Source organism: Myotis myotis, unplaced genomic scaffold (assembly GCF_014108235.1).
Source record: "Myotis myotis isolate mMyoMyo1 unplaced genomic scaffold, mMyoMyo1.p scaffold_m19_p_15, whole genome shotgun sequence".
Classification (NCBI taxonomy): Eukaryota; Metazoa; Chordata; class Mammalia; order Chiroptera; family Vespertilionidae; genus Myotis; species Myotis myotis.
The window spans coordinates 42,665,593-42,692,442 of record NW_023416319.1 but is presented as its reverse complement, the minus strand read 5'-3'; the positions used below and the strand labels follow the sequence as shown (position 1 = coordinate 42,692,442).

The 26,850-nt window shown below is 40.6% G+C and overlaps 1 protein-coding gene across 12 annotated transcripts in view; it reads left to right on the top strand.

Annotated features, from left to right (window-relative positions):
* Positions 1–26,850, top strand: part of MICU1 (mitochondrial calcium uptake 1) — a 181,769-nt gene that overhangs the window by 142,380 nt on the left and 12,539 nt on the right. For 6 of the 12 annotated variants that reach the window (XM_036337031.1, XM_036337037.1, XM_036337036.1 and 3 more), the window contains one exon: positions 11,050–11,158. In XM_036337031.1, coding sequence (XP_036192924.1) covers positions 11,050–11,158 — 109 coding nt within the window. Of the gene's footprint in view, positions 1–4,666; positions 4,753–10,063; positions 10,214–11,049; positions 11,159–12,191; positions 12,253–18,693; positions 19,057–19,221; positions 19,670–26,850 lie in introns of those variants that run through there. The other 6 variants (XR_004972225.1, XR_004972226.1, XM_036337034.1 and 3 more) reach the window with 6 other exon arrangements.

The following is a 26,850-nucleotide window of genomic DNA, read 5'->3' as shown; positions in this document are numbered from 1 at the left end:
GTCTTGGATGGCAGGAAGCTGAAAGGACCTCTGACCAGGATGTGACCTGCAACCGAGGGCAGCTGGGCTCTGAGAGAAAGTGTCAGCCTCTCTGAATTCAGTCCAGCGTGTCCCTAGAGCAGGTGTTCCCTCAGCTGGAGGGAAAGACTCATCATTAATGGAAAGTGACAGATGACAGTACATATTCCAGCTCAGATCTGCTGGAAATTATAATTTCAGAAAATTGATTGCAAATGTTTAGGTGGATTTTTAGTGCTGGTCCTGGAAGCATAGTGTTTGCATTAGGAAACACTCCTTTCTTTTAACCAGACTTATTTTTAAGTTTGTTCAGACATTGACTTGGCCTTATAATTATCTATCAGGATAAGCTAATTCATGTTTTATTATAAGTTTATAAATTTATACTTAAGAGCAATAAATTGGGTGCTGGAGACATCTCCCTTGAAGGAATAGAGTATTTAGCTTTGGCAGGATAAGTTAATTTAGGACCTGAAGACCTTTCAAAAGAGCTCTGAAGTGAGAGGATACATTTTTGTCAGATGGTAAAAATTTGGGGTGCTGCCCTAACCGGTTTGGCTCAGTGGATAGAGCGTCGGCCTGCAGACTCAAGGGTCCCAGGTTTGATTCCGGTCAAGGGCATGTACCTTGGTTGCGGGCATATCCCCAGTAGGGGGTGTGCAGGAGGTAGCTGATCGATGTTTCTCGCTCATCGATGTTTCTGACTATCCCTCTCCCTTCCTCTCTGTAAAAAAACAATAAAGTATATTTAAAAAAAAAATGGGGGGTGCTAAATTACTTCTGGCCCAGAATTCCAGCCTGCTCTAGCAAGAATGAGATTGAATGTCCTTTCATGTTGGTTAAATAGTTGAGAACATAGTAATTAGGTAAAATGAGAGTGAATGAAGGACCTTTGGTCCTGTAGTTACCAGTCCATCTCTCTGGGACCATTTCCCATTAGAGGAGAATCACCATCTTTTCTAATTACTTTTTTGTTTCACTTTAGATAAATTGTTACCATGAAAATGTGAGTTTTCATTTGGCTTATGTTAATTTTTGTGTGGGGGGAGGAAGAGGGGAGGTTCTGTACAAAATATCAAACCAGACCTAAAAGATTGAATGTCCTAGTGGTGTATTAAATAAATCTACACTGATAAAAGACAAACATGCAAATTGACCATACCTTTGCTATGCCTTAAGCCACACCCACCAGCCAATCAGAGTGACTATACGCAAATTAACCCAACCAAGATGGTGGCCGGCAGCCACGGAACTGGAGCAAGCAGGAGGCTTGCTTGCTCCAGTGTTGGAGGAAGCCAACCTTCCCCGCCTGCCGCAGCCAGCTCTGAGCTCCACTGAAAGCAACAAAGTTTCAATTATAGAAGCTAAACAAACCCCAGATACCTGCTTTCAGCCAGCCATGGCCATGGAGCTGGAGCGAGCAGGAGCCGGCTCTGAGCAGGAGTGGGTTGCCCTGGCAATGGAGGAAGCCAAGCTTTCTGCAGGCCTCCACTAAAGGCAACAAAGTTTCAATTATAGAAGGTAAATAAATCCCAGAGTAAAAAGAAAAAAAGAGAGGCTGGGAGCTTACATCACCAGGGGGCTTGGCCAGCCTGAAAACGGCCCTCAGCCCCTCACCCAGACTGGCCAGGCACCCCAGTGGGGTCACAGCATGAGGAACTGTATTTAAAGAGCCAGAAGGTTGAGAACCACCGCTTTAGAGAAAGAGTATGGAGAAATAGAGCTGCCACAGATCTTGAAGAGGAAGTGTTGGTTTCCAGCTGACTCTGGGCGGGTCATCTCTTTCTCTATGTCTATATTTTCAAAGGCAAAATGAGCTACGAAGGCTGCTAGAAACACAGTAAAAGAAAAATGGCTGTGAAGCACTGCAAGGTCATTCATTATTGTACAGATACTAGAGGCCTGGTGCACAAAAATTTGTGCACTCAGAGGGGGGGTCCCTCAGCCCAGCCTATGCCCTCTTGCAGTGTGGGACCCCTCGGAGGACCCTCACCCCATGGAGGTTTGGCCAGCCTGGGTGAGGGGCTGATGCCTGGGAAATTTACTGTTCATACCCTGAGTAACCACCATGTTTCTTATTTAACAGAGTTTTCTTTTCTTTTCTTTTTCTATTTTTAATGGGAGAACATGTTTTGTTTGAGCTTTATTTTAAAAATGAATCCCTATCCTCTACTAGATTTTCCCTATTCCCTTCAATATTCTTTTTCCTGTGAATTCTTCTAGGCCAAATCCGACAGCTCCAAAATTTCCTTTTTGTCCTCTAAATTGTTGTATTCCCCTCATTAAAAGACAGTTTCTGAGACTTTATAAATTTAATTAATAGTGTTGGTTTTTCTATGCTCAAGAGTACAGAAGCTGCAAACTTTAATAATTTAGCAAATTGTCCTGGCCAGTGTGACTTAGTTGGTTGAGCATTGTCCCATGCACTAAAGGGTCACCAGTTCGATTCCTAGTCAGGGCATATACCCAGGTTTTGGGCTCGATCCCCCATAGGGTGTGTGCAAAACCAATCAATGTTTCTCTCTCTCCTTCTCCCTTCTTATCTCTCTTTTTTTAAAAATCAATAAAAAGCCAAAACCGGTTTGGCTCAGTGAATAGAGCGTCGGCCTGCGGACTGAAAGGTCCCAGGTTCGAGTCCGGTCAAGGGCATGTACCTGGGTTGCGGGCACATCCCCAGTGGGAGATGTGCAGGAGGCGGCTGATCGATGTTTCTCTCTCATCGATGTTTCTAACTCTCTATCTCTCTCCCTTCCTCTCTGTAAAAAATCAATAAAATATATTTGAAAAAAAAAAAAAAAAAAGCAAAAAAAAAAAAAATAAAAAATAAATAAATAAATAAATAAAAATCAATAAAAACATGTTTTTAAAAAAGACCTACTCTCTTTTAGAAACCCAGGCCTGTGCCCTGACTGGGAACCAAACCAGCCATGAGCCTGGCTTCTGGCTGAGCAGTGCTCCCCCTGTGGGAGCACACTGACCACCACGGGACAGCTCCTGCATTGAGCGGGATCAGGCCAAAACCAGCTCTCCAACATCCCCGGAGGGGTCCTGGATTACAAGAGGGCACAGGCCAGGCCAAGGGACCCCACTGGTGCACAATCGGGATCGGAGAGGGACACAGGAGGTTGGCCAGTCAGGGAGGGACCACGGAAGGCTCCAGGGAGTGTCCAGCCTGCCTCACTCAGTCCCAATCGGCAAGACCCCAGCAGCAAGCTAAGCTACCGGTCAGAGCATCTGCCCCCTGGTGGTCAGTGCATGTCATAGCGAGCGGTTGAGTGGCCTAAGCATATCATTAGCATATTATGCTTTGATTGGTTGAATGGACGACCAGATGACTGGACACTTAGCATATTAGGCTTTTGTTATATAGGATTATAATAAAACATAAATTATTAATTTCATGCTATCTGTGGATAATATTCACATGGGCTCTCCTATTCACTTACTCTGGCAGATGTTTAAGGGTTGAGCCACATATGGTTATCAGATCAATGTAAGCACTTAACTCAGGTGATGGATTAATTAATTCCTGGCAGATGAATTTGCTATGACCAATTAAAAGACAAGGCGAGGGAATCCATCCATTACACTGTGTTTATACTCATCCATGGCCTATCAGCACTAAATATCTGCTTTTATAGCTGACTCCAGGTGAAGCCAAATTTTCCTTACCCCATCTTCTCATCTATTGCAACTGCTTTTTATTTCCTAAAAAGCTTTATTGATGTACAATTTATATACCAAAAAATTAACCCGTTTTAAGTGTACAGTTCAATGATATTTAGTAAATTTACAGATTTATGCAATTGTCACTGCAACCCAGTTTTAGAACATTCCCATCACTTCAAAAATATCTCTCATACCAGTTTATAGTCAATCCCTATTTCCACTCTAGCCACTGACAACCATAAATCTTTTTTTTATCTTTATAGATTTGACTTTTCTGGACATTTCATATAAATGTTTTCATATAATAATGTAGTCTTTTGTGTCTGGCTTCTTTTACTTACATTTTTGAGGTTTATTCATGTTGCTGATATTAATAGTTCGTTACTTTTTTGTTGCTGTATAGTAAGTAGTATTCTATTGTATGTATATACTGCATTTTATTTATCCATTCACCAGTTTATGAACATTTGAATTGTTTCCAGTTTGGGGTTATTATAAGTAATATCTTTTTGAACATTTGCATACAAGTCTTTATGTAAACCTGTGTTTTTATTTCTCTTAAGAAGATTCCTAGGAGTGGAATGGCTGGGTTGTATGGTAAAATTATATTTAAATTTTTTTTAAGAAATTGTCAAACTGTTGTTCAAAGTAGCTGTACCATGTTACATTTCCACAGCAGTGTGTGAGAGTTCCAGTTTCTCCACATGCTCACAAAAAGTTGTTACTATCTTTATTTTTAAGATTTTTCTTAATTTTTTTATTAATTGATTTTTAGAGAGAAAGAGAAACATCAATTTGTTGTTCCACTTATGGATGCATTAATTGGTTGATTCTTGTATGTACCCTGACCAGGGATCAAACCTGAAACCTTGGCATATCAGGATGATGCTCTGATCAACTGAGCTACCTGGCCAGGGCCATTGCTGTCTTTTTAATAGGTGTGTGGTGTGTGTTTTAATTTGCATTGTCTTTTTAATAGGTGTGTGTTTTAATTTGCATTTCCCTAATGACTGATGATTCTGAACATCATTTCATGTGCTTATTAGACATTCATATATCTTTTTGGTAAGAAGTCTATTCAAATCTTTCTTTAATTGGATTATTATTACCATCTCATTGGGTTGTAACAGATCTTTACATAATTCTGGATACAAGTCCTTTATCAGATATATGATTTTTAAATATTTTCTCCTGGTCTATGATTTGTCTCTTTTCTTAGTGTTTTGAATCACAAAGTTTTTTGGTTGTTGTTTTTTTTTATATATGTTTTTATTGATTTCACAGAGAGAAAGGGAGAGGGAGAGAGAGATAGAAAACATCAATAATAGAGAATGCCCCCTATTGGAGATTGAGCCCAAAACCCAGGCCTGTGCCCTGACTGGGAACCAAACCATGACTTCCTGGTTATGGGTCGATGTTCAACCACTGAGCAACACCAGCCAGGCAGGCGAATCACTTTCAGCATTGGGTCCAGGGGTGCTTTCAGGCCCGCACATAGCATCTTTGCTTATTCACATAATAACTGCCTTCAAAATGGCTGTCACTGGCTAACTGCTTTTCGTTTATCTAAATCAACAGTTTTCCTACCTCTTTAATTGTCTATAATCATTGTTTCTTTCACACCCTTAGCAACCTTAGCACTCTTGATGGCCTCTTTATGTTTTAAAACTGTGCTAATGGTTAATTTTGCCAGCAACAAAAGCATTCTGTCCTTTGTTGCATGAGAGATGCTTTTTGTCATGCTGAGGTATTAGCTTGAAAGAGGTGTCAGACATTTGTTCTGTGAATAACTTGGCTGATAACCACATTGTTCGAGATGGGAGACATTCAAGGTTTGACTGTAATGTGATTTGTAGGCCACCATTTTTCTAAATTATCAAATGAATAGTCACTCAATTCAGATTGTCCTAGCTGTCGGTCCTCAAATGATTCTCAGCATAAGCACTCTGGTCTTGAGCTGTATTTTTTAATGTTTCGTGATAAATAAATCAACAAACATTAAAAGTTGTCAGAGTAGGGAGCATTTTCACTGTCATGCCTTTTCTGTTTTTGGAATTTTATGTTAACCTATTGGCCTTATAAAACCCTTTCAATAACTCAGGTCCCTATTGTCCCCCTGCCATAAAAATCCACACCTTAATAAGAAAAGTAAAAAACCTTTAGCAAGCCTTTTTTAAAATATACATAACAAAGTTTACCATTAAATGTACAATTCAGTGGCATTAAGTACATTCACACTGTTGTACAGCCATCACCACCATCCATCTCCAGAACTCCCTTTATCTTCTCAGACTGAAACTCTATACTCATCTATAATAATAAAAGCGTAATATGCTAATTAGACCGGACAGCTGAATGACCTTCCGGATGAAGCCGGGACTCTGAGGGCCAAGGCAAGCCACTGTGGCTGTGAGGGCTAAGCCCCTTGCACAAATTTCGTGCATCGGGCCTCTAGTTAAACAATAATTCCATATTTTCCCCTCTCCTGAGCCCCTGGCAACCACCATTCTATTCCTGTCTCTGTAAATTTAACTACACTAAATACCTCCCATATTTGGAATCATACAACATTTGATCTTTTGTAATTGGCTTATTTCACTTGGCATAATGTCTTCAAGGTTCATCCATGTTACATAGCATGTGTAAAAATGTCATTTTTTGACTGAATAATATTTTATTATATCAAGTTTTTTATCCATTCATCTATTGATGGACATTTGGGTTGTTTTCAACTCTGCATATCTTTTGATGAAGGGAGGAGAAGATGGTATTAGTGTATCCATCCACTAGCAGCTGATATTGTAGAACCTGTAATTCTCCATAAGGTCGATTCTAGCCTAGTGCTTACCTTAGCATACTGTGGCATTCATAGAAGGAATGAGCCCTACGTCTGGATGCTCTAAGTCAGTGGTCACCAACCTTTCAGACCTCGTGGACCACCAGTGGTCCGCGGACCACCAGTTGGCAACCACTGCTCTAAGTCAAGGCCAAGAAAATGACCTCAAGTTATGGAAAAATTATTTAGTATAGACCTTCCATTTCACTGCCAAATATTATGGAGCTTGGTACAGAGTAGGTATTCCATACATGTTTGAATAAATGCTTTATCCACACTATTGTTCATAATTGCCCAAAACTAGAAACAGCCCAAATAGGATGGATGAATTGTGGTATGTTTACACAATGGAATAGTCATAGCAATAAAAATTAATGAACACCCTAGCTGGCTTGGCTCAGTGGATAGAGCGTCAGCCTGTGGACTAAGGGGTCCCAGGTTCAATTCTGGCCAAGGGCACATGCCTGGGTTGCGGGCTCGATCCCCAGTGGGGGGCATGCAGGAGGCAGCTGATCAATGATTCTCTTTCATCATTGATGTTTCTGACTCTCTCTCTCCTTCTCCCTTCCTCTCTGAAATCAATAAAAATATATTTAAAAAGAAATTAATGAACTACATATATACACAAAAATATGGACAAATCTTAAAGAGAAAAGCCATGTATGCTATAATCATGTGCCACTAAACAACAGGGATATGTTCTGAGAAATGCGTAGTTAGGCAATTCATCATTGTGCGAACATTATGGAGTGTACGTACACAAACTTATAGCCTGCTACACAGCTAGGTTATATGTTATGTAGTCTGTTGCTCCTAGCCTAACCTGTTATGTACTGAACTAGAGACCCAGTGCATGAATTCATTACCCTGGCTGGTAATCAAGGCCTATCTGGGGGCCGGCCAGTCACGTTGAGGAACCCTGGGAGGTTGGCTGGCCTGCCCCCTGATTGAGGCCCAGAGGGAGGGACTGTGGGAGGTTGGCCAGCCAGCCAAGGAGGGGGGCTGAGGGAAGGGGCCGCAGGAGGTTGGCTGTGGGAGCACACTGACCACCAGGGGTAACTCCTGCATTGAGCGTCTGCCCCCTGGTGGTCAGTGCACATCATAGCAACTGCTCGACAGATTGTTCCAGTCATTCCAGTCATTCGGTCGTAACAATTGCTTAGGCTTTTATATATATAGACTAGAGGCCCGGTGCACAAAAAATTGTGCACTCGGGGGTAGGGGGTCCCTCAGCCCGGCCTGTGCCCTCTCGCAGCCTGGGACCCCTCGGGGGTGACCACTTGCTGGCTTAGGCTTGCTCCCCGAGGGATTGGGCCTAAGATGGCAATCAGACATCCCTCTGGCAGCCCGGCAGCCCTCGGGGGATGCCCACTTGCCAGCAGGGAGCAGACCTAAGCTGCAGTCGGACATCCTTAGCGCTGCTGAGGAGGCAGGAGAGGCTCCCACCACCACCGCTGAACTGGCAGCCATCAGCCTGACTTGTGGCTGAGCAGAGCTCCCTGCTGTGAGAGCGACTGACCACCAGAGGGCAGCTCCTGCATTGAGTGTCTGCCCCCTGGTGGTCAGTGTGTGTCATAGTGACCAGTCACTCCCAGTCTTTCTGCTGTTAGGGTCAGTTTGCCTATTACCCTTTTACTATATAGGATAGAGGCCTGGTGCATGGGTGGGGGCTGGCTGGTTTGCCCTGAAGGGTGATCCAGATCAGGGTGGGGGTCCCGCTTGGGTGCCTGGCCAGCCTGGATGAGGGGATGATGGCTGTTTGCAGCTGGTCACGTCCCCTTCAGGTGGGGGTCCCCACTGGGGTGCCTGGCCAGTCTGGGTGAGGGGCTGAGGGCCGTTTTCAGGCTGGTGGGCGACTGAAGCTCCCAGCCTCTTTTTTTTTTTATTATTATTCTGGGATTTATTTACCTTTTATAGCTGTCACTAGCGCTGAGAGCCAGCTCCAGCTCTGAGGCTGTGGCTGGCTGAAAGCAGGTATCTGGGTTTGTTTAGCTTCTATAATTGAAACTCTGTTGCCATCACTGGCGCTCTAAGCTCTGAGCCCGCTGGCAGCTGAAAGCAGGTTTCTGGGTTTGTTTAGCTTCTATAATTGCAACATTGTTGCATCTGGAGCTCAGAGCTGGGCTGCGGCAGGCAGGGAACCTTGGCTTCCTCCGTCACTGGAGCAACCAAGCCTCATGTTCGCTTCAGCTGCGTGGCTGCTGGCCGCCATCTTGGTTGGCAGTTAATTTGCATATCTTGCTGATTAGCCAATGGGAAGGGTAGCGAAGTTATGGTTAATTACCATGTTTCTCTATTATTAGATAGGATACTGTAGGCAATTGTAGTACAATGGTAAGTATTTGTGTATCAAAATATATCTAACTACAGAAACACATAGTATGTGCTATGCTTTCATACAACTGACAGTTGGCAGCCCAGTAGGTTTGTTTACACCAGCATCACCACAAACGTGAGTAATGCATAGCACTATGGTGTTACCAAGGCTACATGGGATAGGAATTTTTCAGCTCCATTGTAATGTTATGGGACCATTGTCATATATACAGTCATTGTTGACTGAAACATCATTATGCGGTCCCTGACTGTAGAATACATACTTCATGATTCATTTATAAAGTTCAGAAAAGACATAACTAAACTCTTGCTTCTGTTTAAAATGCAGCCGAAACTGGTTTGGCTCAGTGGATAGAGCGTCGGCCTGTGGACTGAGGGGTCCTGGGTTCGATTCCAGTCAAGGGCATGTACCTGGGTTGCGGGCATATCCCCAGTAGGAGATGTGCAGGAGGCAGCTGATCGATGTTTCTCTCTCATCGATGTTTCTAACTCTCTATCTCTCTCCCTTCCTCTCTGTAAAAAAATCAATAAAATATATTTTTAAATAAATAAATAAATAAATAAAATGCATTAATGGATAACATATAGTGCTATTTTTTAAAGACAATGAAATGTAGCCCCTAAAAATCAGAAAAATGATTACCACTGAGAAGAGAAGAGGCTTATGGTTGGGAAGGGCCATGTTGGTGAGACAGAAGGAGGCTTCTTCTGGGATGCTGATAAGAGTCTGTTCCTTGACCTGAATAGAAGTTTTATGGATGTTCATTTTACAACAGTTGCACATTTATGTTTTTCTGTACCTTTTTTTTAAAGATACATTTTTACTGATTTTTTTATAGAGAGAGGAAGGGAAAAAGAAAGAAACGTCGATTGGTTGCCTCCCACACACACCCTGACCTGGGATTAAACCCAAAACCTGGGTATGTGCCCTGACCAGGAATCAAACTGGTGATCTTTCAGTGCATGGGACAATGTTCAACCAACTAAACCCTACCGGCCAAGGCTGTGCCTTTATATATGGTCATCATATTCCACAAGAAAAAGTTTAAATTCTTTGATTCTTGGGGAATAAACTATAAAAGATCATGTGATAGAATTATACATTCAGTAGTTTACTTCTTCGTTTGATTGATAAAATAAGAAAGATAACATTGACCCAGTTTGGAGAATACTAACAAAGTACTATGAATTGTCTATCTTAAGGTTTCCTTATTACTGAGATATCATTGTGGACTCCTGGACTCTGTGGTTTGGGGAAATGGAAATTGGAAGAGCAGCAGCGCTAAGTGGAAGCCACTCAACATTTGCAATCCATTAAGGATCTGATTTTTCATTAAAAGGCGTTGATCTCAATGTCTCTTCAGTGTTAATTACTTCTTAGAAATTGTATGCATTCCATCACAACTTGATGTGTGCGAAGTGGGAAATGGAAAATAGGACAAATCTTCCTCCCTGTAAGGGAATTCCCTGTAGCCCCTATTTATGTAACTACTCTCTCTTGAGCCTTCATAGAACATAGAATTTGAAGTCAACAAATCTTTGACTAGCTTTTGAAAAGAATTTCTTCATTCACAGAATTTCATCAGATTAAAATTAAGTGGCAAATTGCTTTATCCGTAGCTTTTAAATTGAGATAATGAACAGCTTCCCAAGTCCTTGGGTTCTACATTCTGAAACCATTCCAATGTATATCACTGATTTGGGGTGATTCTTTAATTAGCTTAAGCTTCAAAAAGCTTAGTTAGCCTTGTAAGTAGATTATTTAAATCGAAGTCCTGACTCTGGTCTTAAGATGTATGACAGATCAAGTGGCTACAGCTCATTTAGGAAATATCAAAATAGATGATTGTGACTAACTTCAAGGCCCAGTTTGAAATATTTTCTTTCTTTTTTTTGAAATATTTTCATTAAAGATATCCAGCCACCACTGTAACAGTGAAAGCAATCTTGTCATATTTTACATGTGAGAGGAAAGCAATTAGCCAGCTTTTTTTCCTCTGAGTAAAATTCTAGAGTTTTATTGCCCGGTTGTGTTCAAATTTGACATTCCTTGACTAATTTATTCAGTCTCTGTTCTAGACATAGCATACATTTCTGGTTGATAGACATGAATAACAGCCTAGTTTCTGCATTTTATGCAGTTTTTTGTTCAAGGTTCCTGCCTTACTTTGCTCTCTCTCTTCTTCCAGGGTCTGACATTTCAGGAAGTGGAGAACTTCTTTACTTTCCTAAAGAATATTAATGATGTGGACACTGCATTGAGCTTTTACCACATGGCTGGGGCATCTCTTGATAAAGGTAATTAAACCCAAAAGTTTTTTTCTGTTTTGTTGACATCCTATCCCTGAGTTTCACCTTGAGAGGCCAAGCTCAGCAAATATATTTTCTTGTGCTAAAGACTAAAGTCAAGGCAGTGTAGTGGAATAAATGGTGAAGGAAGGAGACCTGACTTGAGGTGGTGAACACACAATACAGAGTACAGGTGATGTGTTGTGGAATTGTGCACCTGAAACCTGTATAATTTTGTGAACCAGTGTCACCCCAATAAATTCAGTAAATATAGGGTGGGTTGAGGTTACATTTTTTAAAAATTATAGTCAAGACAGGTACCCATCTTTAAATGATTAGCCTTAGAAGTAGTCTAAGCTGAGGTACAGTGCATGAAACTTCTGAACTTCTCCATCGGAGCCAGAGATTACATATATAATGTGAAACTGAAATCACTCTTCTTTTTTTTTCTTTTTTTTAAATATATTTTATTGATTTTTTACAGAGAGGAAGGGAGAAGGATAGAGAGTCAGAAACATCAATAAGAGAGAAACATTGATCAGCTGCCTCTTGCACACACCCCCACTGGGGATGTGCCTGCAACCAAGGCACATGCCCTCGACCGGAATCGAACCTGGGACCTTTCAGTCCGCAGGCCGACGCTCTATCCACTGAGCCAAACCGGTTAGGGCAATCACTCTTCTTTTTTTTTTTTTTTTTTTTTTTTTAATTAAATCTTTATTGTTCAGATTATTACATTTGTTCCTCTTTTTTTTCCCCCCATAACTCCCATCCTCCCAGCTCCCGCCCCACCCTCCGCCCTCACTCCCCACCCACTGTCCTCTTCCATAGGTGCACGATTTTTGTCCAGTCTCTTCCCGCATCTCCCACACCCCTTTCCCCCCCAAGAATAGTCAGTCCATTCCCTTTCTATGTCCCTGATTCTATTATGGTCACCAGATTATTTATTCACTTGATTCTTAGATTCACTTGTTGATAGATGCATATTTGTTGTTCATAATTTGTATCTTTACCTTTTTTTGTCTTCTTCCTCTTCTTAAAGGATACCTTTCAGCATTTCATATAATACTGGTTTGGTGGTGATGAACTCCTTTAGCTTTTCCTTATCTGTGAAGCTCTTTATCTGACCTTCCATTCTGAATGATAGCTTTGCTGGATAAAGTAATCTTGGTTGTAGGTTCTTGGTATTCATCACTTTGAATATTTCTTGCCATTCCCTTCTGGCCTGCAAAGTTTCTGTTGAGAAATCAGCTGACAGTCGTATGGGTATTCCCTTGTAGGTAACTGGGTTTCTTTCTCTTGCTGCTTTTAAGATTCTCTCTTTGTCTTTTGCTCTTGGCATTTTAATGATGATGTGTCTTGGTGTGGTCCTCTTTGGATTCCTTTTGTTTGGGGTTCTCTGCGCTTCCTGGACGTGTAGGTCTATTTCTTTCACCAGGTGGGGGAAGTTTTCTGTCATTATTTCTTTAAATAGGTTTTCAATATCTTGCTCTCTCTCATCCTCTGGCACCCCTATAATTCTGATGTTGGTGCGCTTGAAGCTGTCCCAGAGGCTCCTTACACTATCTTCATATTTTCGGATTCTTTTTTCATTTTGCTTTTCCAGTTGGGTGTTTTTTGCTTCTTCGCATTTCGAATCTTTGACTTGATTCTTGCGCTCCTCTGGTCTGCTGTTGGGTGTCTGTATAATATTGTTTATTTCAGTCAGTGTATGCTTAATTTCTAGTTGGTTCTTTATCACAACATCGAGGGTCTCATTAGATTTCTTGAGGATCTCACTACATTTATCGGCGGTCTCACCAGTCTTTTCGAGGGCCTTACTAAGTTTATCGGCAGCTTCTAGACAGTTCTTAAGAGACCTTAAAAGTGTGGTTCTGAACTCAATATCCTCCATTGACAGTTTTGTCCTGTTTCTTTGTCTCCGCATTTTTTATGCTTTCTTGGTGCACCCCCTAGTGGTCTTTGTCCGCAGTCTTGTTGCCTTTAAGCCTTGATTGATGTCGGCAATACCGGGGTGATTTGACCTCCAGGCTAACTGGCTATGAGAGTCTGCTGTGTCTGTGGTGGGAGGGCTTCTGTGCTGGATCTCTAGGGCGGTGCTAATCTAGCGTTTGCCTGAGGCTATCCGGCAAATGGCTCTGAGCAGGGCTTGGGCGGGGCGGGTCCCCGGGGATCTACAGGGCGGGCGGAACAAGCAGTTATGGCGACTCTCAGTTCCTTCCCCAGGGGCTCTGCCTCTCAGAGCCCCAGCAATGGCTGCAAACCTCGGAGAGAAAGCTGCCTTCGAGTTCCGACCGAAGCCAGACAGTCCCGTTTCTCCCGTTTGAGTCTCGGTCCCCAGAGACTCGCCCGGATCTGGAGCTCAGAGTCTGCGACTCCCTCCCGATTGAAAACAACAACCGCGCCCTCCGCCGCCAGCCCGCTCCGCGCGCACACTCCGCACCTGAGTATTTCACTTCAGCACTGCGCCTCCTCTGAGTCTGGGTATGATATTCTCTTTCCTCCTAGTTGTAGAATTTCCACTCAGCCAGCCTTCCCGTGGTTCTGGGTGATGTCCGTTCTGTCCTTTAGTTATATCTCTGAAGTGGTTGTTTGAGGCAGCGATCTCCGGCGTTAACCTATGCCGCCATCTTGGTTTCTCAATCACTCTTCTTTTTAATTCATTCTTTGGTGAGAAGGAATGGCTTGATTTATATCTTGTATTAAAGTTTGTTGGGTTGTTGTTGTTGTTTTTAAAGGGTAAAATTATTACTCTGAAAATAGCACCACCTATGGGCTTTATACAAATTCAGTTCCAGTTTGTACAGGCAGTGAGAGAGAGCTGGAGGAATTGAAAATACAATTTTCTTCCAATATTTTATGATGAAAATTTTCAGACATTTAGAAAAGTTGAAATAATTATTGGAAGAACATCCATATATATGGCTCAATTAACATTTTGCTGTACTAGTATTTCCCTGATAGTCCTCTATCAGTCTCTTAATTTTTTTGGTGCATTCAAATTAATACAAACTTAAGCACATTCACTCCTGAATACTTCACCATAAATACTAACTGAAGTTCAGTATTCGTTTAAAGTTCCCTTGTGCTCCTTCAGAGTCAATTCTTCCTCCACTCACCAAGAAGCAACCTTAATTCTGTGCATTTCCCCACCATAGTTTAATTTTGTTTATTCTAGAACCTCATAAAAATGGAATTATACAGTGTACACTCTTTAAAGTTTTTCTTAGCCTATTTTTGAGATCCATTCATGTTGTTGCATGTACAATAGTTTTTTCCTTTTTTATGAATAGTAATCCATTTTATGAATACTCCACAATTTACCTTTTGTTGGACATATTGGCTGTTTCCAGTTATTGGCTATCTTGAATAAAGCTACTATAAACAGCCTTCTGTTAGTCTTTATGAGGATACGTATTTTCATTTCTCTTGGATAAATACCCAAGAGAATTGTTGGGTACAAGAGAAATGAATATTTCTTTATAAAAAAACTATGAGACTTTTTTTCACAGTGTATCTGTTTACACTCTCACCAACAATGTGCAGCAGTTCAAGTTGTTCCACGTTCTTGTTAATAATTGGTTAACAACAGTCTTTTTTAATTTAAGTGATTTTAGAGTTTATATAAAGGTAACTCGTTGTTTTAATTTGTATTTCCCTGATGACTTCTGCTGTTAAGCAACTTTTTGTGTTAGTATTCATATATCTTTTTGGTGAAGTGTCTGTTCAAATCTTTTGCCCATTTTTATTACATTGCTTGTCTTATTATTTAATTGTGGAAGATCTTGATATATTTTAGATGCAAGTCCTATATTAAATCTATATTTTGTGACTATTTTTCTAGCCTGTGGCTTGCCTATTCACTTTCTGAATGGTGTATTTTGATTAACAGAAGCTTTTTTTTTTTTTGATAAAGTGTAATTCATTCAATTTAATTTTTTTATTATTATTTTCTGGTCCTAATAACTCTTTACCACCAAACTATGAAGAGCATTAGTGTTTTAATTCTTATTTTTTATATATGATCCATCTCTAATTTCTATATATTGTGTGAAGTAAAAGTCAAGATTTTTTTTTTGCATAGATATCCAGTAGTACCAGCACCATTTGTCAAAAAGGCCCTCCATCTGTTTGCTTTGGCACCTTTATCAAAAATCAAATGACCTTTTAACTATATTAGTAAATCTATTTTATAGCTCTCTATTCTGTTACATTTATCTATATGTCTTTCTTTATGCCCAGGTTCACTGTCTTGATCACTGTAGTTTTATAGAAAGTCTTAAAGTAGTAGAAGGTATTATAAATTCTCCCAACTTGATTCTTCTTTTTAAGATTACTTTACATATTTTAGTTTCTTTGTATTTCCATATAAATATTAGAAATAGCTTGTCTCTTTCTATGTAAAAAAGAGGTGGGACTTATGATTACAATAATATTTAATATGTAGATTAATTTGGAGTGAACTGACATCTTAGTGATCATGAGTCTTCCTTCATGAGCATATTCTATCTCTCCATTATTTTAGGTCTTCTCTCAGCAGTAGTTTTTTAAATACACAAGTCTTGTACATATTTTTTAAATGTATGCATAAATATTTTATGTTTTGATGCTATTATAAATGGAATATTCATTTCATTTCCCAACTGTTTGCTGTTGCTATTAAAATACAATTGATTTTTCTATATTGAGCTTGTATTCTGCAGCTTGCTAAATTTGATTATTCGCCTCGTTGTTTTGTGAATTCCTTAGGTTTTTCTATGTAAGAAATCTGCAAACAGTTTCACCTCTCCTTTTTTTATATTAATCCCTTCTTTTCAATCACCAGTAAAATGTTGAATGCAAGTGGTGAGAGTGGTCATCCTTGGTTCTGCCTGATTTTAGATGTAAAGCATTCAATACGTAACCATTAAGTTGGATATTAGACTGTTCATAGATGCCCATTATCAAATTAAGAAAAATCTTTTTCTTCCTAATTTAAAAAGGATTTGTATCAAATGGTGTTGAATCTTGTCAAATACTTTATATATACACCTGTATAAAATCTTTATTTTCTTAATACGGTAGATTATATTATCTCTTATTGTCCTGAATGAAACCCAACTTTGTAATGATGTATTAGGCTTTTTATATATTGGTAGATATGATTTGCTATCATTTTGTTAAGTATTGAGGGATATTGGCATATAATTTTCTCTTTTGTAATGTCTTCAGGTTTTGTATGAGTATACTATCCTCATAAACTGTACTGGGGAGAATTTTCTTCCTTATTTTCAGGTGGACTTCCCCCAAGGGGTCCTGGACTGTGACCTCCCCCCACCTCCCACCCCCCATGCACAAATTTCATGCACCATGCCCTCTAGTAAAAAAATGAAAGTACATTTTTTAATTTCCAAATATTTTGTTTTTTCTAGATATATTGTTTTTTATTTCTAATTTAATTTCATTGTAGTCAGGGAATCCTATATAATAAAAGGCTAATATGCAAATCGACTGAAGGGTGAAATATCTCTATCACATGTATTTATACTTCTACATGCACATCTTTATTTACATCTACATGTACTAGTATACACCAAGTGTTTTATTATGTACTTTTAAAAAAATCTCCAAAACATAATTTCAAATATTTTCATAATTTCTACCCTAGATATGATGCACCATAGTTTAACAATTGCTCTCTTTCTTACAATTACATTTCCTATTGTTAACATTATAAACAATGCTGCAGTGTAGCTTTGGGATAGTTTTTCACAATTTTGTCAATGTAATTCAATATATTTTATAACAGCTTATTAAGACTAAAATATCTCATCAAAATATCAAAAAAGTAGTAGTTGGTTTCCTTGTTTATTTGTTTAAAATAATACCACCTCTGACCTTTGTGGAATCCTTTGAAAAAACTGGATGATGACGTGGAAGTTATATGTGTGTGTGTAGTTCCTCAAGGCCTTTTCTCCAGAATAGCTTTGGTTATATTGCTCTATTTTTTTAAAATATGTTTTTATTGATTTCTAGAGAGAGAGAAAGGGAAAGGGAGAGAGAGGTAGAAAAATCAATGAAATAGAAACATCAATCAGCTGCCTCCTGCCCTGGGGATGGAACCTACAAACTGGACATTTGACCTGACTGGGAATCAAACAGGTGACCTCTTGATTCCTGGGTCGACGCTCAACCACTGAGCACACCAGTCAAGCTATATTGCTCTATTTCACAAAACAGATTCGACAGCATTTGCAGACCCAAAGATACCAGATTTAATCACTTATTGTAAAAGTAAAATTAATGCCGAGGCCGGTTTGGCTCAGTGGATGGAGCGTCGGCCTGCGGACTGGGGGGTCCCGGGTTCGATTCCGGTCAAGGGCATGTGCCTGGGTTGCGGGCATGTCCCCAGTGGGAGATGTGCAGGAGGCAGCTGATCGATGTTTCTCTCTCATCGATGTTTCTAGCTCTCTGTTTCTCTCCCTTCCTCTCTGTAAAAAATCAATAAAATATATTTTTTTTAAAAAAAAAGTAAAATTAATAAGCTCCTCTTTTATATGCATACCTTTTTTGAAAAGCCCAACTAAAGATAATAGAATTGCTTTAAAGAACAGTTATGTAGGATGAATCACTGTCCATGCTAAAATTATAGGATGTACAAAATAGAATGATTCAGGGTAGTAGTGGCAAAAAGTGCTTTCAAATTGCTTCAGGCCATTTTCAGGGATGTTTAGTATCCATATAATCCATACCTCATTACCCTTGCTAAAGAGGCAGTGGTACAAATGTACAGTCATATCTGATATCCAAAAAATGTGTTTGACATTTGTTTTGACTTCTTAGTTATATCTGTATAACTTTGGGTGCCCTGCATGTAGAAGGGTAAATATCTAGGGGAAAGTGGCCCAGATTCATGCTCAGTAACAGGGAGAAACCAAGTGTATTCATTTCTCAGAGCTACCATAACAAATTACACAAACTTGCTGATTTAAAGTATCAGAAACTTATTCTTCCTCAGATCTAAGGGCCCCCAATTCAATATGAAGATATTGCAGGGCCATGCTCCCTCTAGGCTCTAAGGAAGGGCCCTCCTTTGCTTCTTCCAGCTTCTGGTGGCTCGTCGTTCCTTGCCTTGTGGCTGCATAACTCCAGTCACTGCTTCTGGCTTCACATGGCCTTCCTTCCTTCTCCGTCTATGTCCTTCTTCTGTATGTCTCTTTTTAGGACACTTGTCATTGGATTTAGGGCCCAGCTGGGTCATCTTTAACCCAGATCTCATATCAAGATCCTTAACTTGATTACATCTGCAAAGACCCTTCTTCCGGAGTCTCATTCACAAGTTCCAGGCGCTAAGATGGGGACATGTCTTTTGGGGCCACCCTTTAACCCACTGTAGCAAACAAGAACTAAGTATCCCTCACATGTAGTCCACAACATAAGGCAAAAGCAAACACCAAAAAAGTGAATTTAATTTACTGTGAGGATATTTGTATTGTCTGTTTAAAAACTGTTCTCTTAGAAACCTAATTATACTCTTCACCTGGTAATTTCTATTTATCCTTCAGGTCTCAATTCAAATGTCACTTCCTCAGAGAGGCCTCCAGTGCATTCCACTGTTCTTCCCAAGTCCTTCGCTCTGCCAGATGTGCCCGTCTCCTGCAGGCTCTCCTTGCATTCTCCCCTTTGCTCTTAAAACCCTCCTGATCCTGAAAGTCCTGCTAGTGATTTTTCCATTGGTTTGAGTCCTATACAAATTCTCCCTCCACAGAATTATGGAATTTTATTGCTGAGATGAATCTTACAAGAGAGGAAGAAACGTGTATTGGTTAAGAATCCAGGTTCTGGCCGAAACCGGTTTGGCTCAGTGGATAGAGCATCGGCCTGCGGACTGAAAGGTCGCAGGTTCGATTCCGGTCAAGGGCATGTACCTGGGTTGCGGGCACATCCCCAGTGGGAGATGTGCAGGAGGCAGCTGATCGATGGCTCTCTCTCATCGATGTTTCTAACTCTCTATCTCTCTCTCCTTCCTCTCTGTAAAAAATCAATAAAATATATTTAAAAAAAAAAAAAAAAAAAAAAAAAAAAGAATCCAGGTTCTGAAGTCGTATTGTCTGGATTTGAATTTTGGCTCCGTCATTTACTAGCTGAGTAGCTTTGGGCAACTTCTAATTTAGTTTCTATGCTTTTAAAATCAGGATAAGACCCACGTCATAAGTTATTAACCTTGTGCCTATCATTTGGTGAATGTTTAATAAGTGTCAGCCGCTTCCATTATGAATGTTTAATAAATGTTGATAAACGAGATTTAGTGCGATTCATCCATTTATTCAGCCAACAGTATAGGCACTGTTATAGTAGCTGGGCACAGGGTTCTACCCTATAGATGCTCACAGTCTAATAGGGAAGGAAGATAAGTATACAGGCTGGTCAAGTGCTAATTAAATAAGAAGATTAAAAGTGGAGCCTCTCGCCCTGGCCAGCATTGCTCAATGGTTAGAGTGTCAGCCTGGACACCAGAGGGTTGAGGGTTCAATTCCCAGTCGAGGGCATGTACCGCGGTTGCAGGTTTGATTCCGGCCCTGGTCAGGGCGCATGTGGGAGGCAATCAGTCAACATGTCTGTCTTACATCTATATTTCTCTTCCTCTTCTCTTCTCTTCTCTTCTCTTCTCTTCTCTTCTCTTCTCTTCTCTTCTCTTCTCTTCTCTTCCCTCCCTCCCTCCCTCACATCCCCCTCCCTACCACTCTCTCTAAAAATTAATGGGCCCTAGCCAGTTTGGCTCAGTGGATAGAGCGTCGAACCTGTGGACTGAAGGATCCCAGGTTTGATTCTGGTCAAGGGCACATGCCCGGGTTATGGGCTTGATCCCCAGTAGGGGGCATGCAGGAGGCAGCCGATCAATGATTCTCTGTCATCATTGATGTTTCCATCTCTCTCTCCCTTTCCCTCTGAAATCAATTAAGTATATTTAAAAAAATATTTTTTAAATCAATGGGAAAAAATGTCTTCACTCCTTGGATGAGGATTAAAAAAAAAAGTGGAGCCTCTGACCCATATTGGGGGTGGGATGGAGATAGAGTAGGGCAGGGGTAGAGACAGGAATACTTCTGTCTGCCTTCTGTTCTCAGTCTTGGCTGTCTTTATTTTTTCCAAAAGGTTAGGACCTTCAGAAATTGGCACCTTTTTAATGGCCCTGGCACTGTTTCTTCTTTGGCTGTTTTAGAACTTGCAAATAGACATAATTCAGCATGGAATTTCCCAAACAGCATTGTGAAAAACACTGTATACTGCAATATGTTAATGGTTCTGTGGGTTTTTAAAAAGTGTTCCATGATTCAAATACGTTTGGAAAATGCCAGGTTACAGAATTTCTTCCTGCATCATTACTTCTGCCAACGTTTTAATATGCTAATGTGCATTATTAATCTCCAGGGAAGCAATATAGTTCCCAAACTTGAATTGCCCTGAATGTCTTTTAACAACTTACAGAGTTAATGTTCCTCAGAACACTTTGAGAACCCAGGCAGGCAGCAACTACGGATTTACCATATTGCAGCACAATGCAATCCCTCCAGAGTAAAAAGCCAAATTTCCTTGAGGCTTGCTCTTTAGTTCTGCATGGCCCAGGTAAGAATGACAACTCCCAGGCAAGAACAAAATGTCCTGGTGAATTATGACCATTTGAAGAAAAAACCTTTTCCATGAAATATTGTGTGTTTCCACTATAGATTGTCTCTTGTTTAGCACTTAAGAGAAATGGTTTCTGCTGCTTACACACTGGGCATAAAATTAGACATATACCTTCCCAAGGGCTGTCTGAGTGATTTACCTAGTTTGCTGAAGAAGGCAATAGAAAATTGAACATGACTCCTTCCCCAATGGCATCCTATGATGGAAAAGTTAGAAATTATTTGAGTTGGAGCTGTGGAACGAGCTATGGCCTGTATAACTTAGAGTATTATCATCTCTGCCAAGAGAATGAGAGGTTTGCAGGGATGGTAAAGCCGCCATTACAAAATGCTGTTATACCTAGATTTGGTAAACTCGAGTCCGGTTGTACTTTAAACTATAATCCAGGAAAATAACCACCAAAATCAGGCCTTTTGTCCTCATGCCCCAGCACCAGCCTGCTTAGATTGAAAATCGTAGTTTATGACATGCTTTGGCCTTAATTCTTTATAGTCATTCTATACGTACAGTTTGCCTTATTGTCAGACAAACCAAGAGAATAAATCGTTAAGCCTGCAGCATAATTCCCACAGGATGCTCTCTGCACCCCCAAGTATTTTTCTGAAGTATCAGTCATACCCTCAAATGATCCCCGTTTCCTGTTCTCTGAAGTGGTGCGGGTGACCTCTGAGAACCTCTGTGGTTTTCAAATTCTTTGAGTCTAATAATTTCGAATGAGTAAAGGAGTTTCAGCCTTTTGGTATTTAGGTCCCCTCTGGGTTGTTGGGAGAGTCAGAAATAGTGATGGAGTAATTTCTAGCACACAAAAACTCTTGTATTCTGAACAACCAGTCGTCTTTGACAGACAAGCTGCCACTCTCTCTCCGGAGCCCTGGGAATCCTGTAGCATTGCCCTTGGGAGGTGGTGAGGCTGTCACACATCTGGAACACTAATACCAATGGTTATGTCATAGGAGCTTCTATATACGAGGCATAACACTAGGCACTTTATGCACATCCTCACTCTTAATCCTTAAAACTTAAAGGTATTATTCCCTGGATTATGGATGAATAAATATAAAATGAAGCAACTGGCTCCTGGTTACCCAGCTATGCAGTGGTAGAGCCAGGATTCAAGCTCAGGTCTCTCTAACCCCAAAGGCTGTATTCTTTCCACACCATTACGTAGCCTTGCAGTATATCCTGAATGCTGCTGAAATACAACCCAGGAGGCAATGCAGATTTGCCATTTTGAACATGTTTCTCGGGAGCTGAAGAAAGACAGGCTCTAGGCCAAACATGTCAAACTCAAAGGCTAATATGGGCCAAATAAATGAGGCATGGGGCCCACAGGCCGCAAGTTTGACATGCTTGCTCTTGGCTGTTTCTGCTGGCTAAATGTTTATCATTTGCAGGAGGAAAAAAAGTCCTTTTGAAAATTATGATGTTTTGGAGTTAATGCCCTTCTCTTAAGTATAAAATATGTCTGACATCTGTAGTGCACATTGTACTGTGACTTAGACTCTTGGAGTTGTTGTCTAATCTACCTTCTTACCCCACATCTGAACGTCTCAGTGGACACATCTGTGTTCTTCACCTTTCTGAACATATTACTCTTCAGTGAAGAAATCAGTACACAAAATCCCAAAGAAATTTAAATAAGGTTGTATAGCATGGAAAATTGGTATCCCTTTAAAAGATACTACAGAACAGCCCGGTCGGTGTGGTTCAGTGGTTGAGCATCGACCTATGAACCAGGAATCACAGTTTGATTCCCAGTCGGGGTACTTGCCTGGGTTGTGGGTTCCATCCCAAGTGTGGTGCATGCAGTAGGCAGCCGATCCATGATTCTCTCTCATCATTGATGTTTCTCTCTCTCTCTCTCCCTCTCCCTTCTTCTCTGAAATCAATAAAAATATATTTTATAAAAATAAATAAAAGATACCACAGAACAGAAAAAGGTATATGTATATATTAAACTACCAGTTTCTCAACATTGAAATACACAGATATGGCCCTAGCTGGTTTGGCTCAGTGGATAGAGCGTTGGCCTGCAGACTGAAGGGTCCTGGGTTCAATTCCGGTCAAGGGCACATGCCCGGGTTGTGGGCTTGATCCCCAGTAGGGGGAATGCTGGAGGCAGCCAATCAATGATTCTTCTCATCGTTGATGTTTCTATCTCTCTCTCCCTCTCCCTTTCTCTCTGAAATCAATAAAAAAATATTTTTAAGAAAAAGAAATACACAGATATGGACTACTTAGCTTCTAATAATCAGAGTGTTCTTCACCACCTCTACTCATTGGAGTGGCAAGGATTTGTTATACTTTTAAATACTGTTCTAACATCTAGCATTTATTGAGCATTAACTATATGTAAGAAATTGGTAAGTATAAATTTTCGTTTTAAACTCAGACCTGAGTTCGAGTGCCTGCTACTCACTGGCTTTGTGACCTATCCTCTGCCTGTTTATCTTATTAAAGAGCCAGCAGGCTGGAAACAACCTATCCCAACGTGAAAACTCTGCAAAAAGTGATGTAATTTTTTTTTAATTACCCTAGGACAAGCATGTCAAATTCAAAGGCTAACATGCACCAAATATACGAGGCATGTGGCCCACAGGCCACGAGTTTGACATGCTTGCCCTAGGAGCTGATGAGGCTTACTTTTGTTCTGTTAGGAAGTAGTAGTATCTACTGTTTTTTCTCATTCACTGTTGAGATTCAGATGATTTTAGAAGTTTTAAGTTATTAGTACGTATTAATGAGGAGGATTGGAGCTTTTAGCTTTCCTAAGTTTCCTCATTCATCCAAAAATTCTTGCAGCCCTGGCTGGGCAGCTCAGTTGGTGAGGGTGAGAGCATCGTCCTGATACACCAAGGTTTCGGGTTCAGTCCCAGTCAGAACACATACAGGAATCAACCAATGAATGCATAAATAAGTGGAACAACAAATCAATCTCTCTCTCTCTTTCTCTCTCTCTCTCTCTCTTTCTCTTTCTCTCTCTCTCTCTCAAATCAAGAAATAAAAAAGAAATCTTAAAGAATAAGTAACAAAAATAAGAATAAGGAATTAACTTTTAAAAAAATTCTTGGAATCATTGCTTTCAGAAGATATTATCATTATTTAAGTTCTCTGTTCCTACTAACTAGACTGTAAACTCTCGAGGACATGAACCATGTGTTCCACATCTTTATATTCTACTCTGAGCCTAGACCCATTCTGCATATACAGTGATACTCAGTTAATGTTGAATAAATTAGTGAATTAATTGTAAACATGATCTGATCCTGTAAAGATGGTGAAATGCTCTAATAAAGGCCTAGGGTGAGGGGAAATAATGTGACTATGATGCCTTCCCAGGCCATTAATTTTCTTGACATCAAGAGCAAGTCGCGTCTCTGGCCCTCGGGTTAGAGTTGTATTAAATATCTCTAAGGTTCTTCCACATTTGGAATTCTATGACTATAACTAAACCAGCCTTTTATGGAATGTAGTAATGTTTTAAGGGACATGTTATAGCCTAGAGTTATATCCAAATCCGTGTGAAAATGAGCTAACTTATAATTACCAGATACATTTGAAATCAGAGCAAGACTGTTGAATTCCCAAAAGAAGAATGGAACTTTTATTTTCTTTTTCAGAAATTTAAAATTTAATTAGACCTTGATTAGTGCCTCTATAAGATCTGATTAATGGAGCTTGGTTTAGTAGTTGCAGAAGAGTGACCATTCTCTAAATGTACCTAAAGTGAGAACACCTACATATAAAATATTATTTGAGGAACTTCCAAAGGACATCCCAACCATAAATACCTTCCTCACTTAGCTTTCTTACTGTACAACAAATTACTACAAATTTAGCATCTTAAAACACCACCTGTTCATTATCTCAGTTTCTGTAAGTCAGAGTCTAGGCACAGCATAGCTAGGTTCTCTTAACAAGGCTGAAATCAAGGTGTCCAAATGGCAGCACTCTCATCTGGAGTTTAGGATCCTCTTCCAAGCTTATTTGGATTCTTGGCAGAATTTAGTTCCTTTCGGTTGTAGGACTGAGGTCCCCTTTCTCTCGCTGGCTGTAGACTAGGGATCATTCTCAGCAGGTCACCGCGAATCTTTACCATGTGTTATTCTCACAGGCCCTCTCACAACATGGCAACTCACCTCTTCAAAGCCAGCAGAGGAACTCTTTCTCCAGTGTGCTGAGGTGTATTCTTACATTATACAATCACTAGAGGCCCAGTGCACAAAATTCATGCAAGGGGCTCGGCCCTCGCAGTCCCAGCTGCCTCAGCTCTCACAACAGCCCCAGCTGCTGCCTCAGCCCTCACAGCAGCCCCGGCTTCATCCAGTAGGTCGTCCAGACGGTCGTTCACAGTTCAGCCATCTGGTGTAATTAAGCATATTACACTTCTGTTATTATAGATAATCCTGGGAATGATTATCCCATACTTTCTCCATGTAAAGTAACCTAAATCACAGGAGTAGTATCCCATCAGATTCACAGGTTCTGCCCAGATTCAAGGAGAGGCGATGATACAGGATGCGTATTCTAGAGGGTGGAAATGGGGACCATCTCAGAATTCTGCCCACCACACCTGCCATAATTCCAGAAATTCCCACCTGTAGATTTTCTTTGAGGACTTCTCAAGATATGGACATTTGAACTAATTTAAGCCATGTTGTCCTATATAATAAAACCCTAATGTGCAAATTGACCAAACGGCGGAATGACTGGTCGCTATGATGTGCACTGACCACCAGGGGGCAGACGCTCAACGCTGGGGCTGCCCCCTGGTGGGTCAGTACGCTTCCACAGGGGGAGCGCCACTCAGCCAGAAGCCAGGCTCACGGCTGGAAAGCACAGCGGTAGGGGTGGGAGCTTCTCGTGCCTCTGCTGCTGGCGGGTGGTAAGGAGCGAGGGGTCCTAGACTGTGAGAGGGTGCACAAATCTCATGCACCAGGCCTCTAGTTTAAAAATAACAACATGGCACCCTGGCCAGTGTGGCTCAGTTGGTTGAGCTTCGTCCCATACACCAAGAGGTTGCTGGTTTGATTCCCAGTCAGAGCACATGCCTGGGTTGCAGGCTTGATCCCCAGGAGGGGGGCGTGCAGGTGGCAGCTGATCCACATTTCTCTCTCATCGATGTTTCTCCATCTCCCTTCCTCTCTCTTTAAAATCAATAAGAAAATAAAAATAAAAATTTAAATTAAAATAACAACATGGCAGTCATAAAATTTAAGGCTGGAATGGAGCTTAGAAATCATAAACCCCTACTTTAATATTTTTAACCTCTTCATTTACACATGAAGGAAATGACTTGCTCAAATCACAGCTAATATGATGCAAAACAGACTGGAGATTCAGGTTCACTGAGTTCCATGCCACTGTTCTCTTTGGTACATGGTACACTACTGCTAGAAAAACCCAGAAGATGATATAGGGGACCCAGTGCTTATATTTGAAGGCAGAAATAGGAGGAAATTCACAGTAAGAATATGGGAGAGTACCCCCCAGGACAGCCATAGCCTAAAAGCAGGAGGCAGGAATGTCATGAAGATGTGTGGAGAAGAAGTTTTGGGGGAGAGTTCCCATTTTATAAATTCTTTTAAAGTTTGTGGGAGGCATGCCCCAGTGCTTCAGTTCATCATTTCATTTTGTAAAAACATTTATATCTGAAGAGGGGTGTCTGCCAGGATTCCATTCATTTATGACAAAGCCTGGCCATGTAGATCAGTGGTTGAGTGTCAACCCATGAACCAGGGGGTCATAGTCGATTCCTGGTCAGGGCACATGCCTGGATTGCAGGCTCAATCCCCAGTAAGTGTGAAGGAGGCAGCCGATCAATGCTTCTCTCTCATCGTTGATGTTTCTATCTCTCCCTCTCCTTTTCTCTCTCTCGAATCAGTTTAAAAAAAAAATTTAAAAAAAGATTTTATAAAAAAGACAAAGTCATCCATTTTTAAAGTAAAATTACTCATGATGTAGACAAGAAAGCTCAAATTCTGAAAGAATGTTTGCTTTATGAGGCATTTTCTCTGTAGAGACCTGGTCTA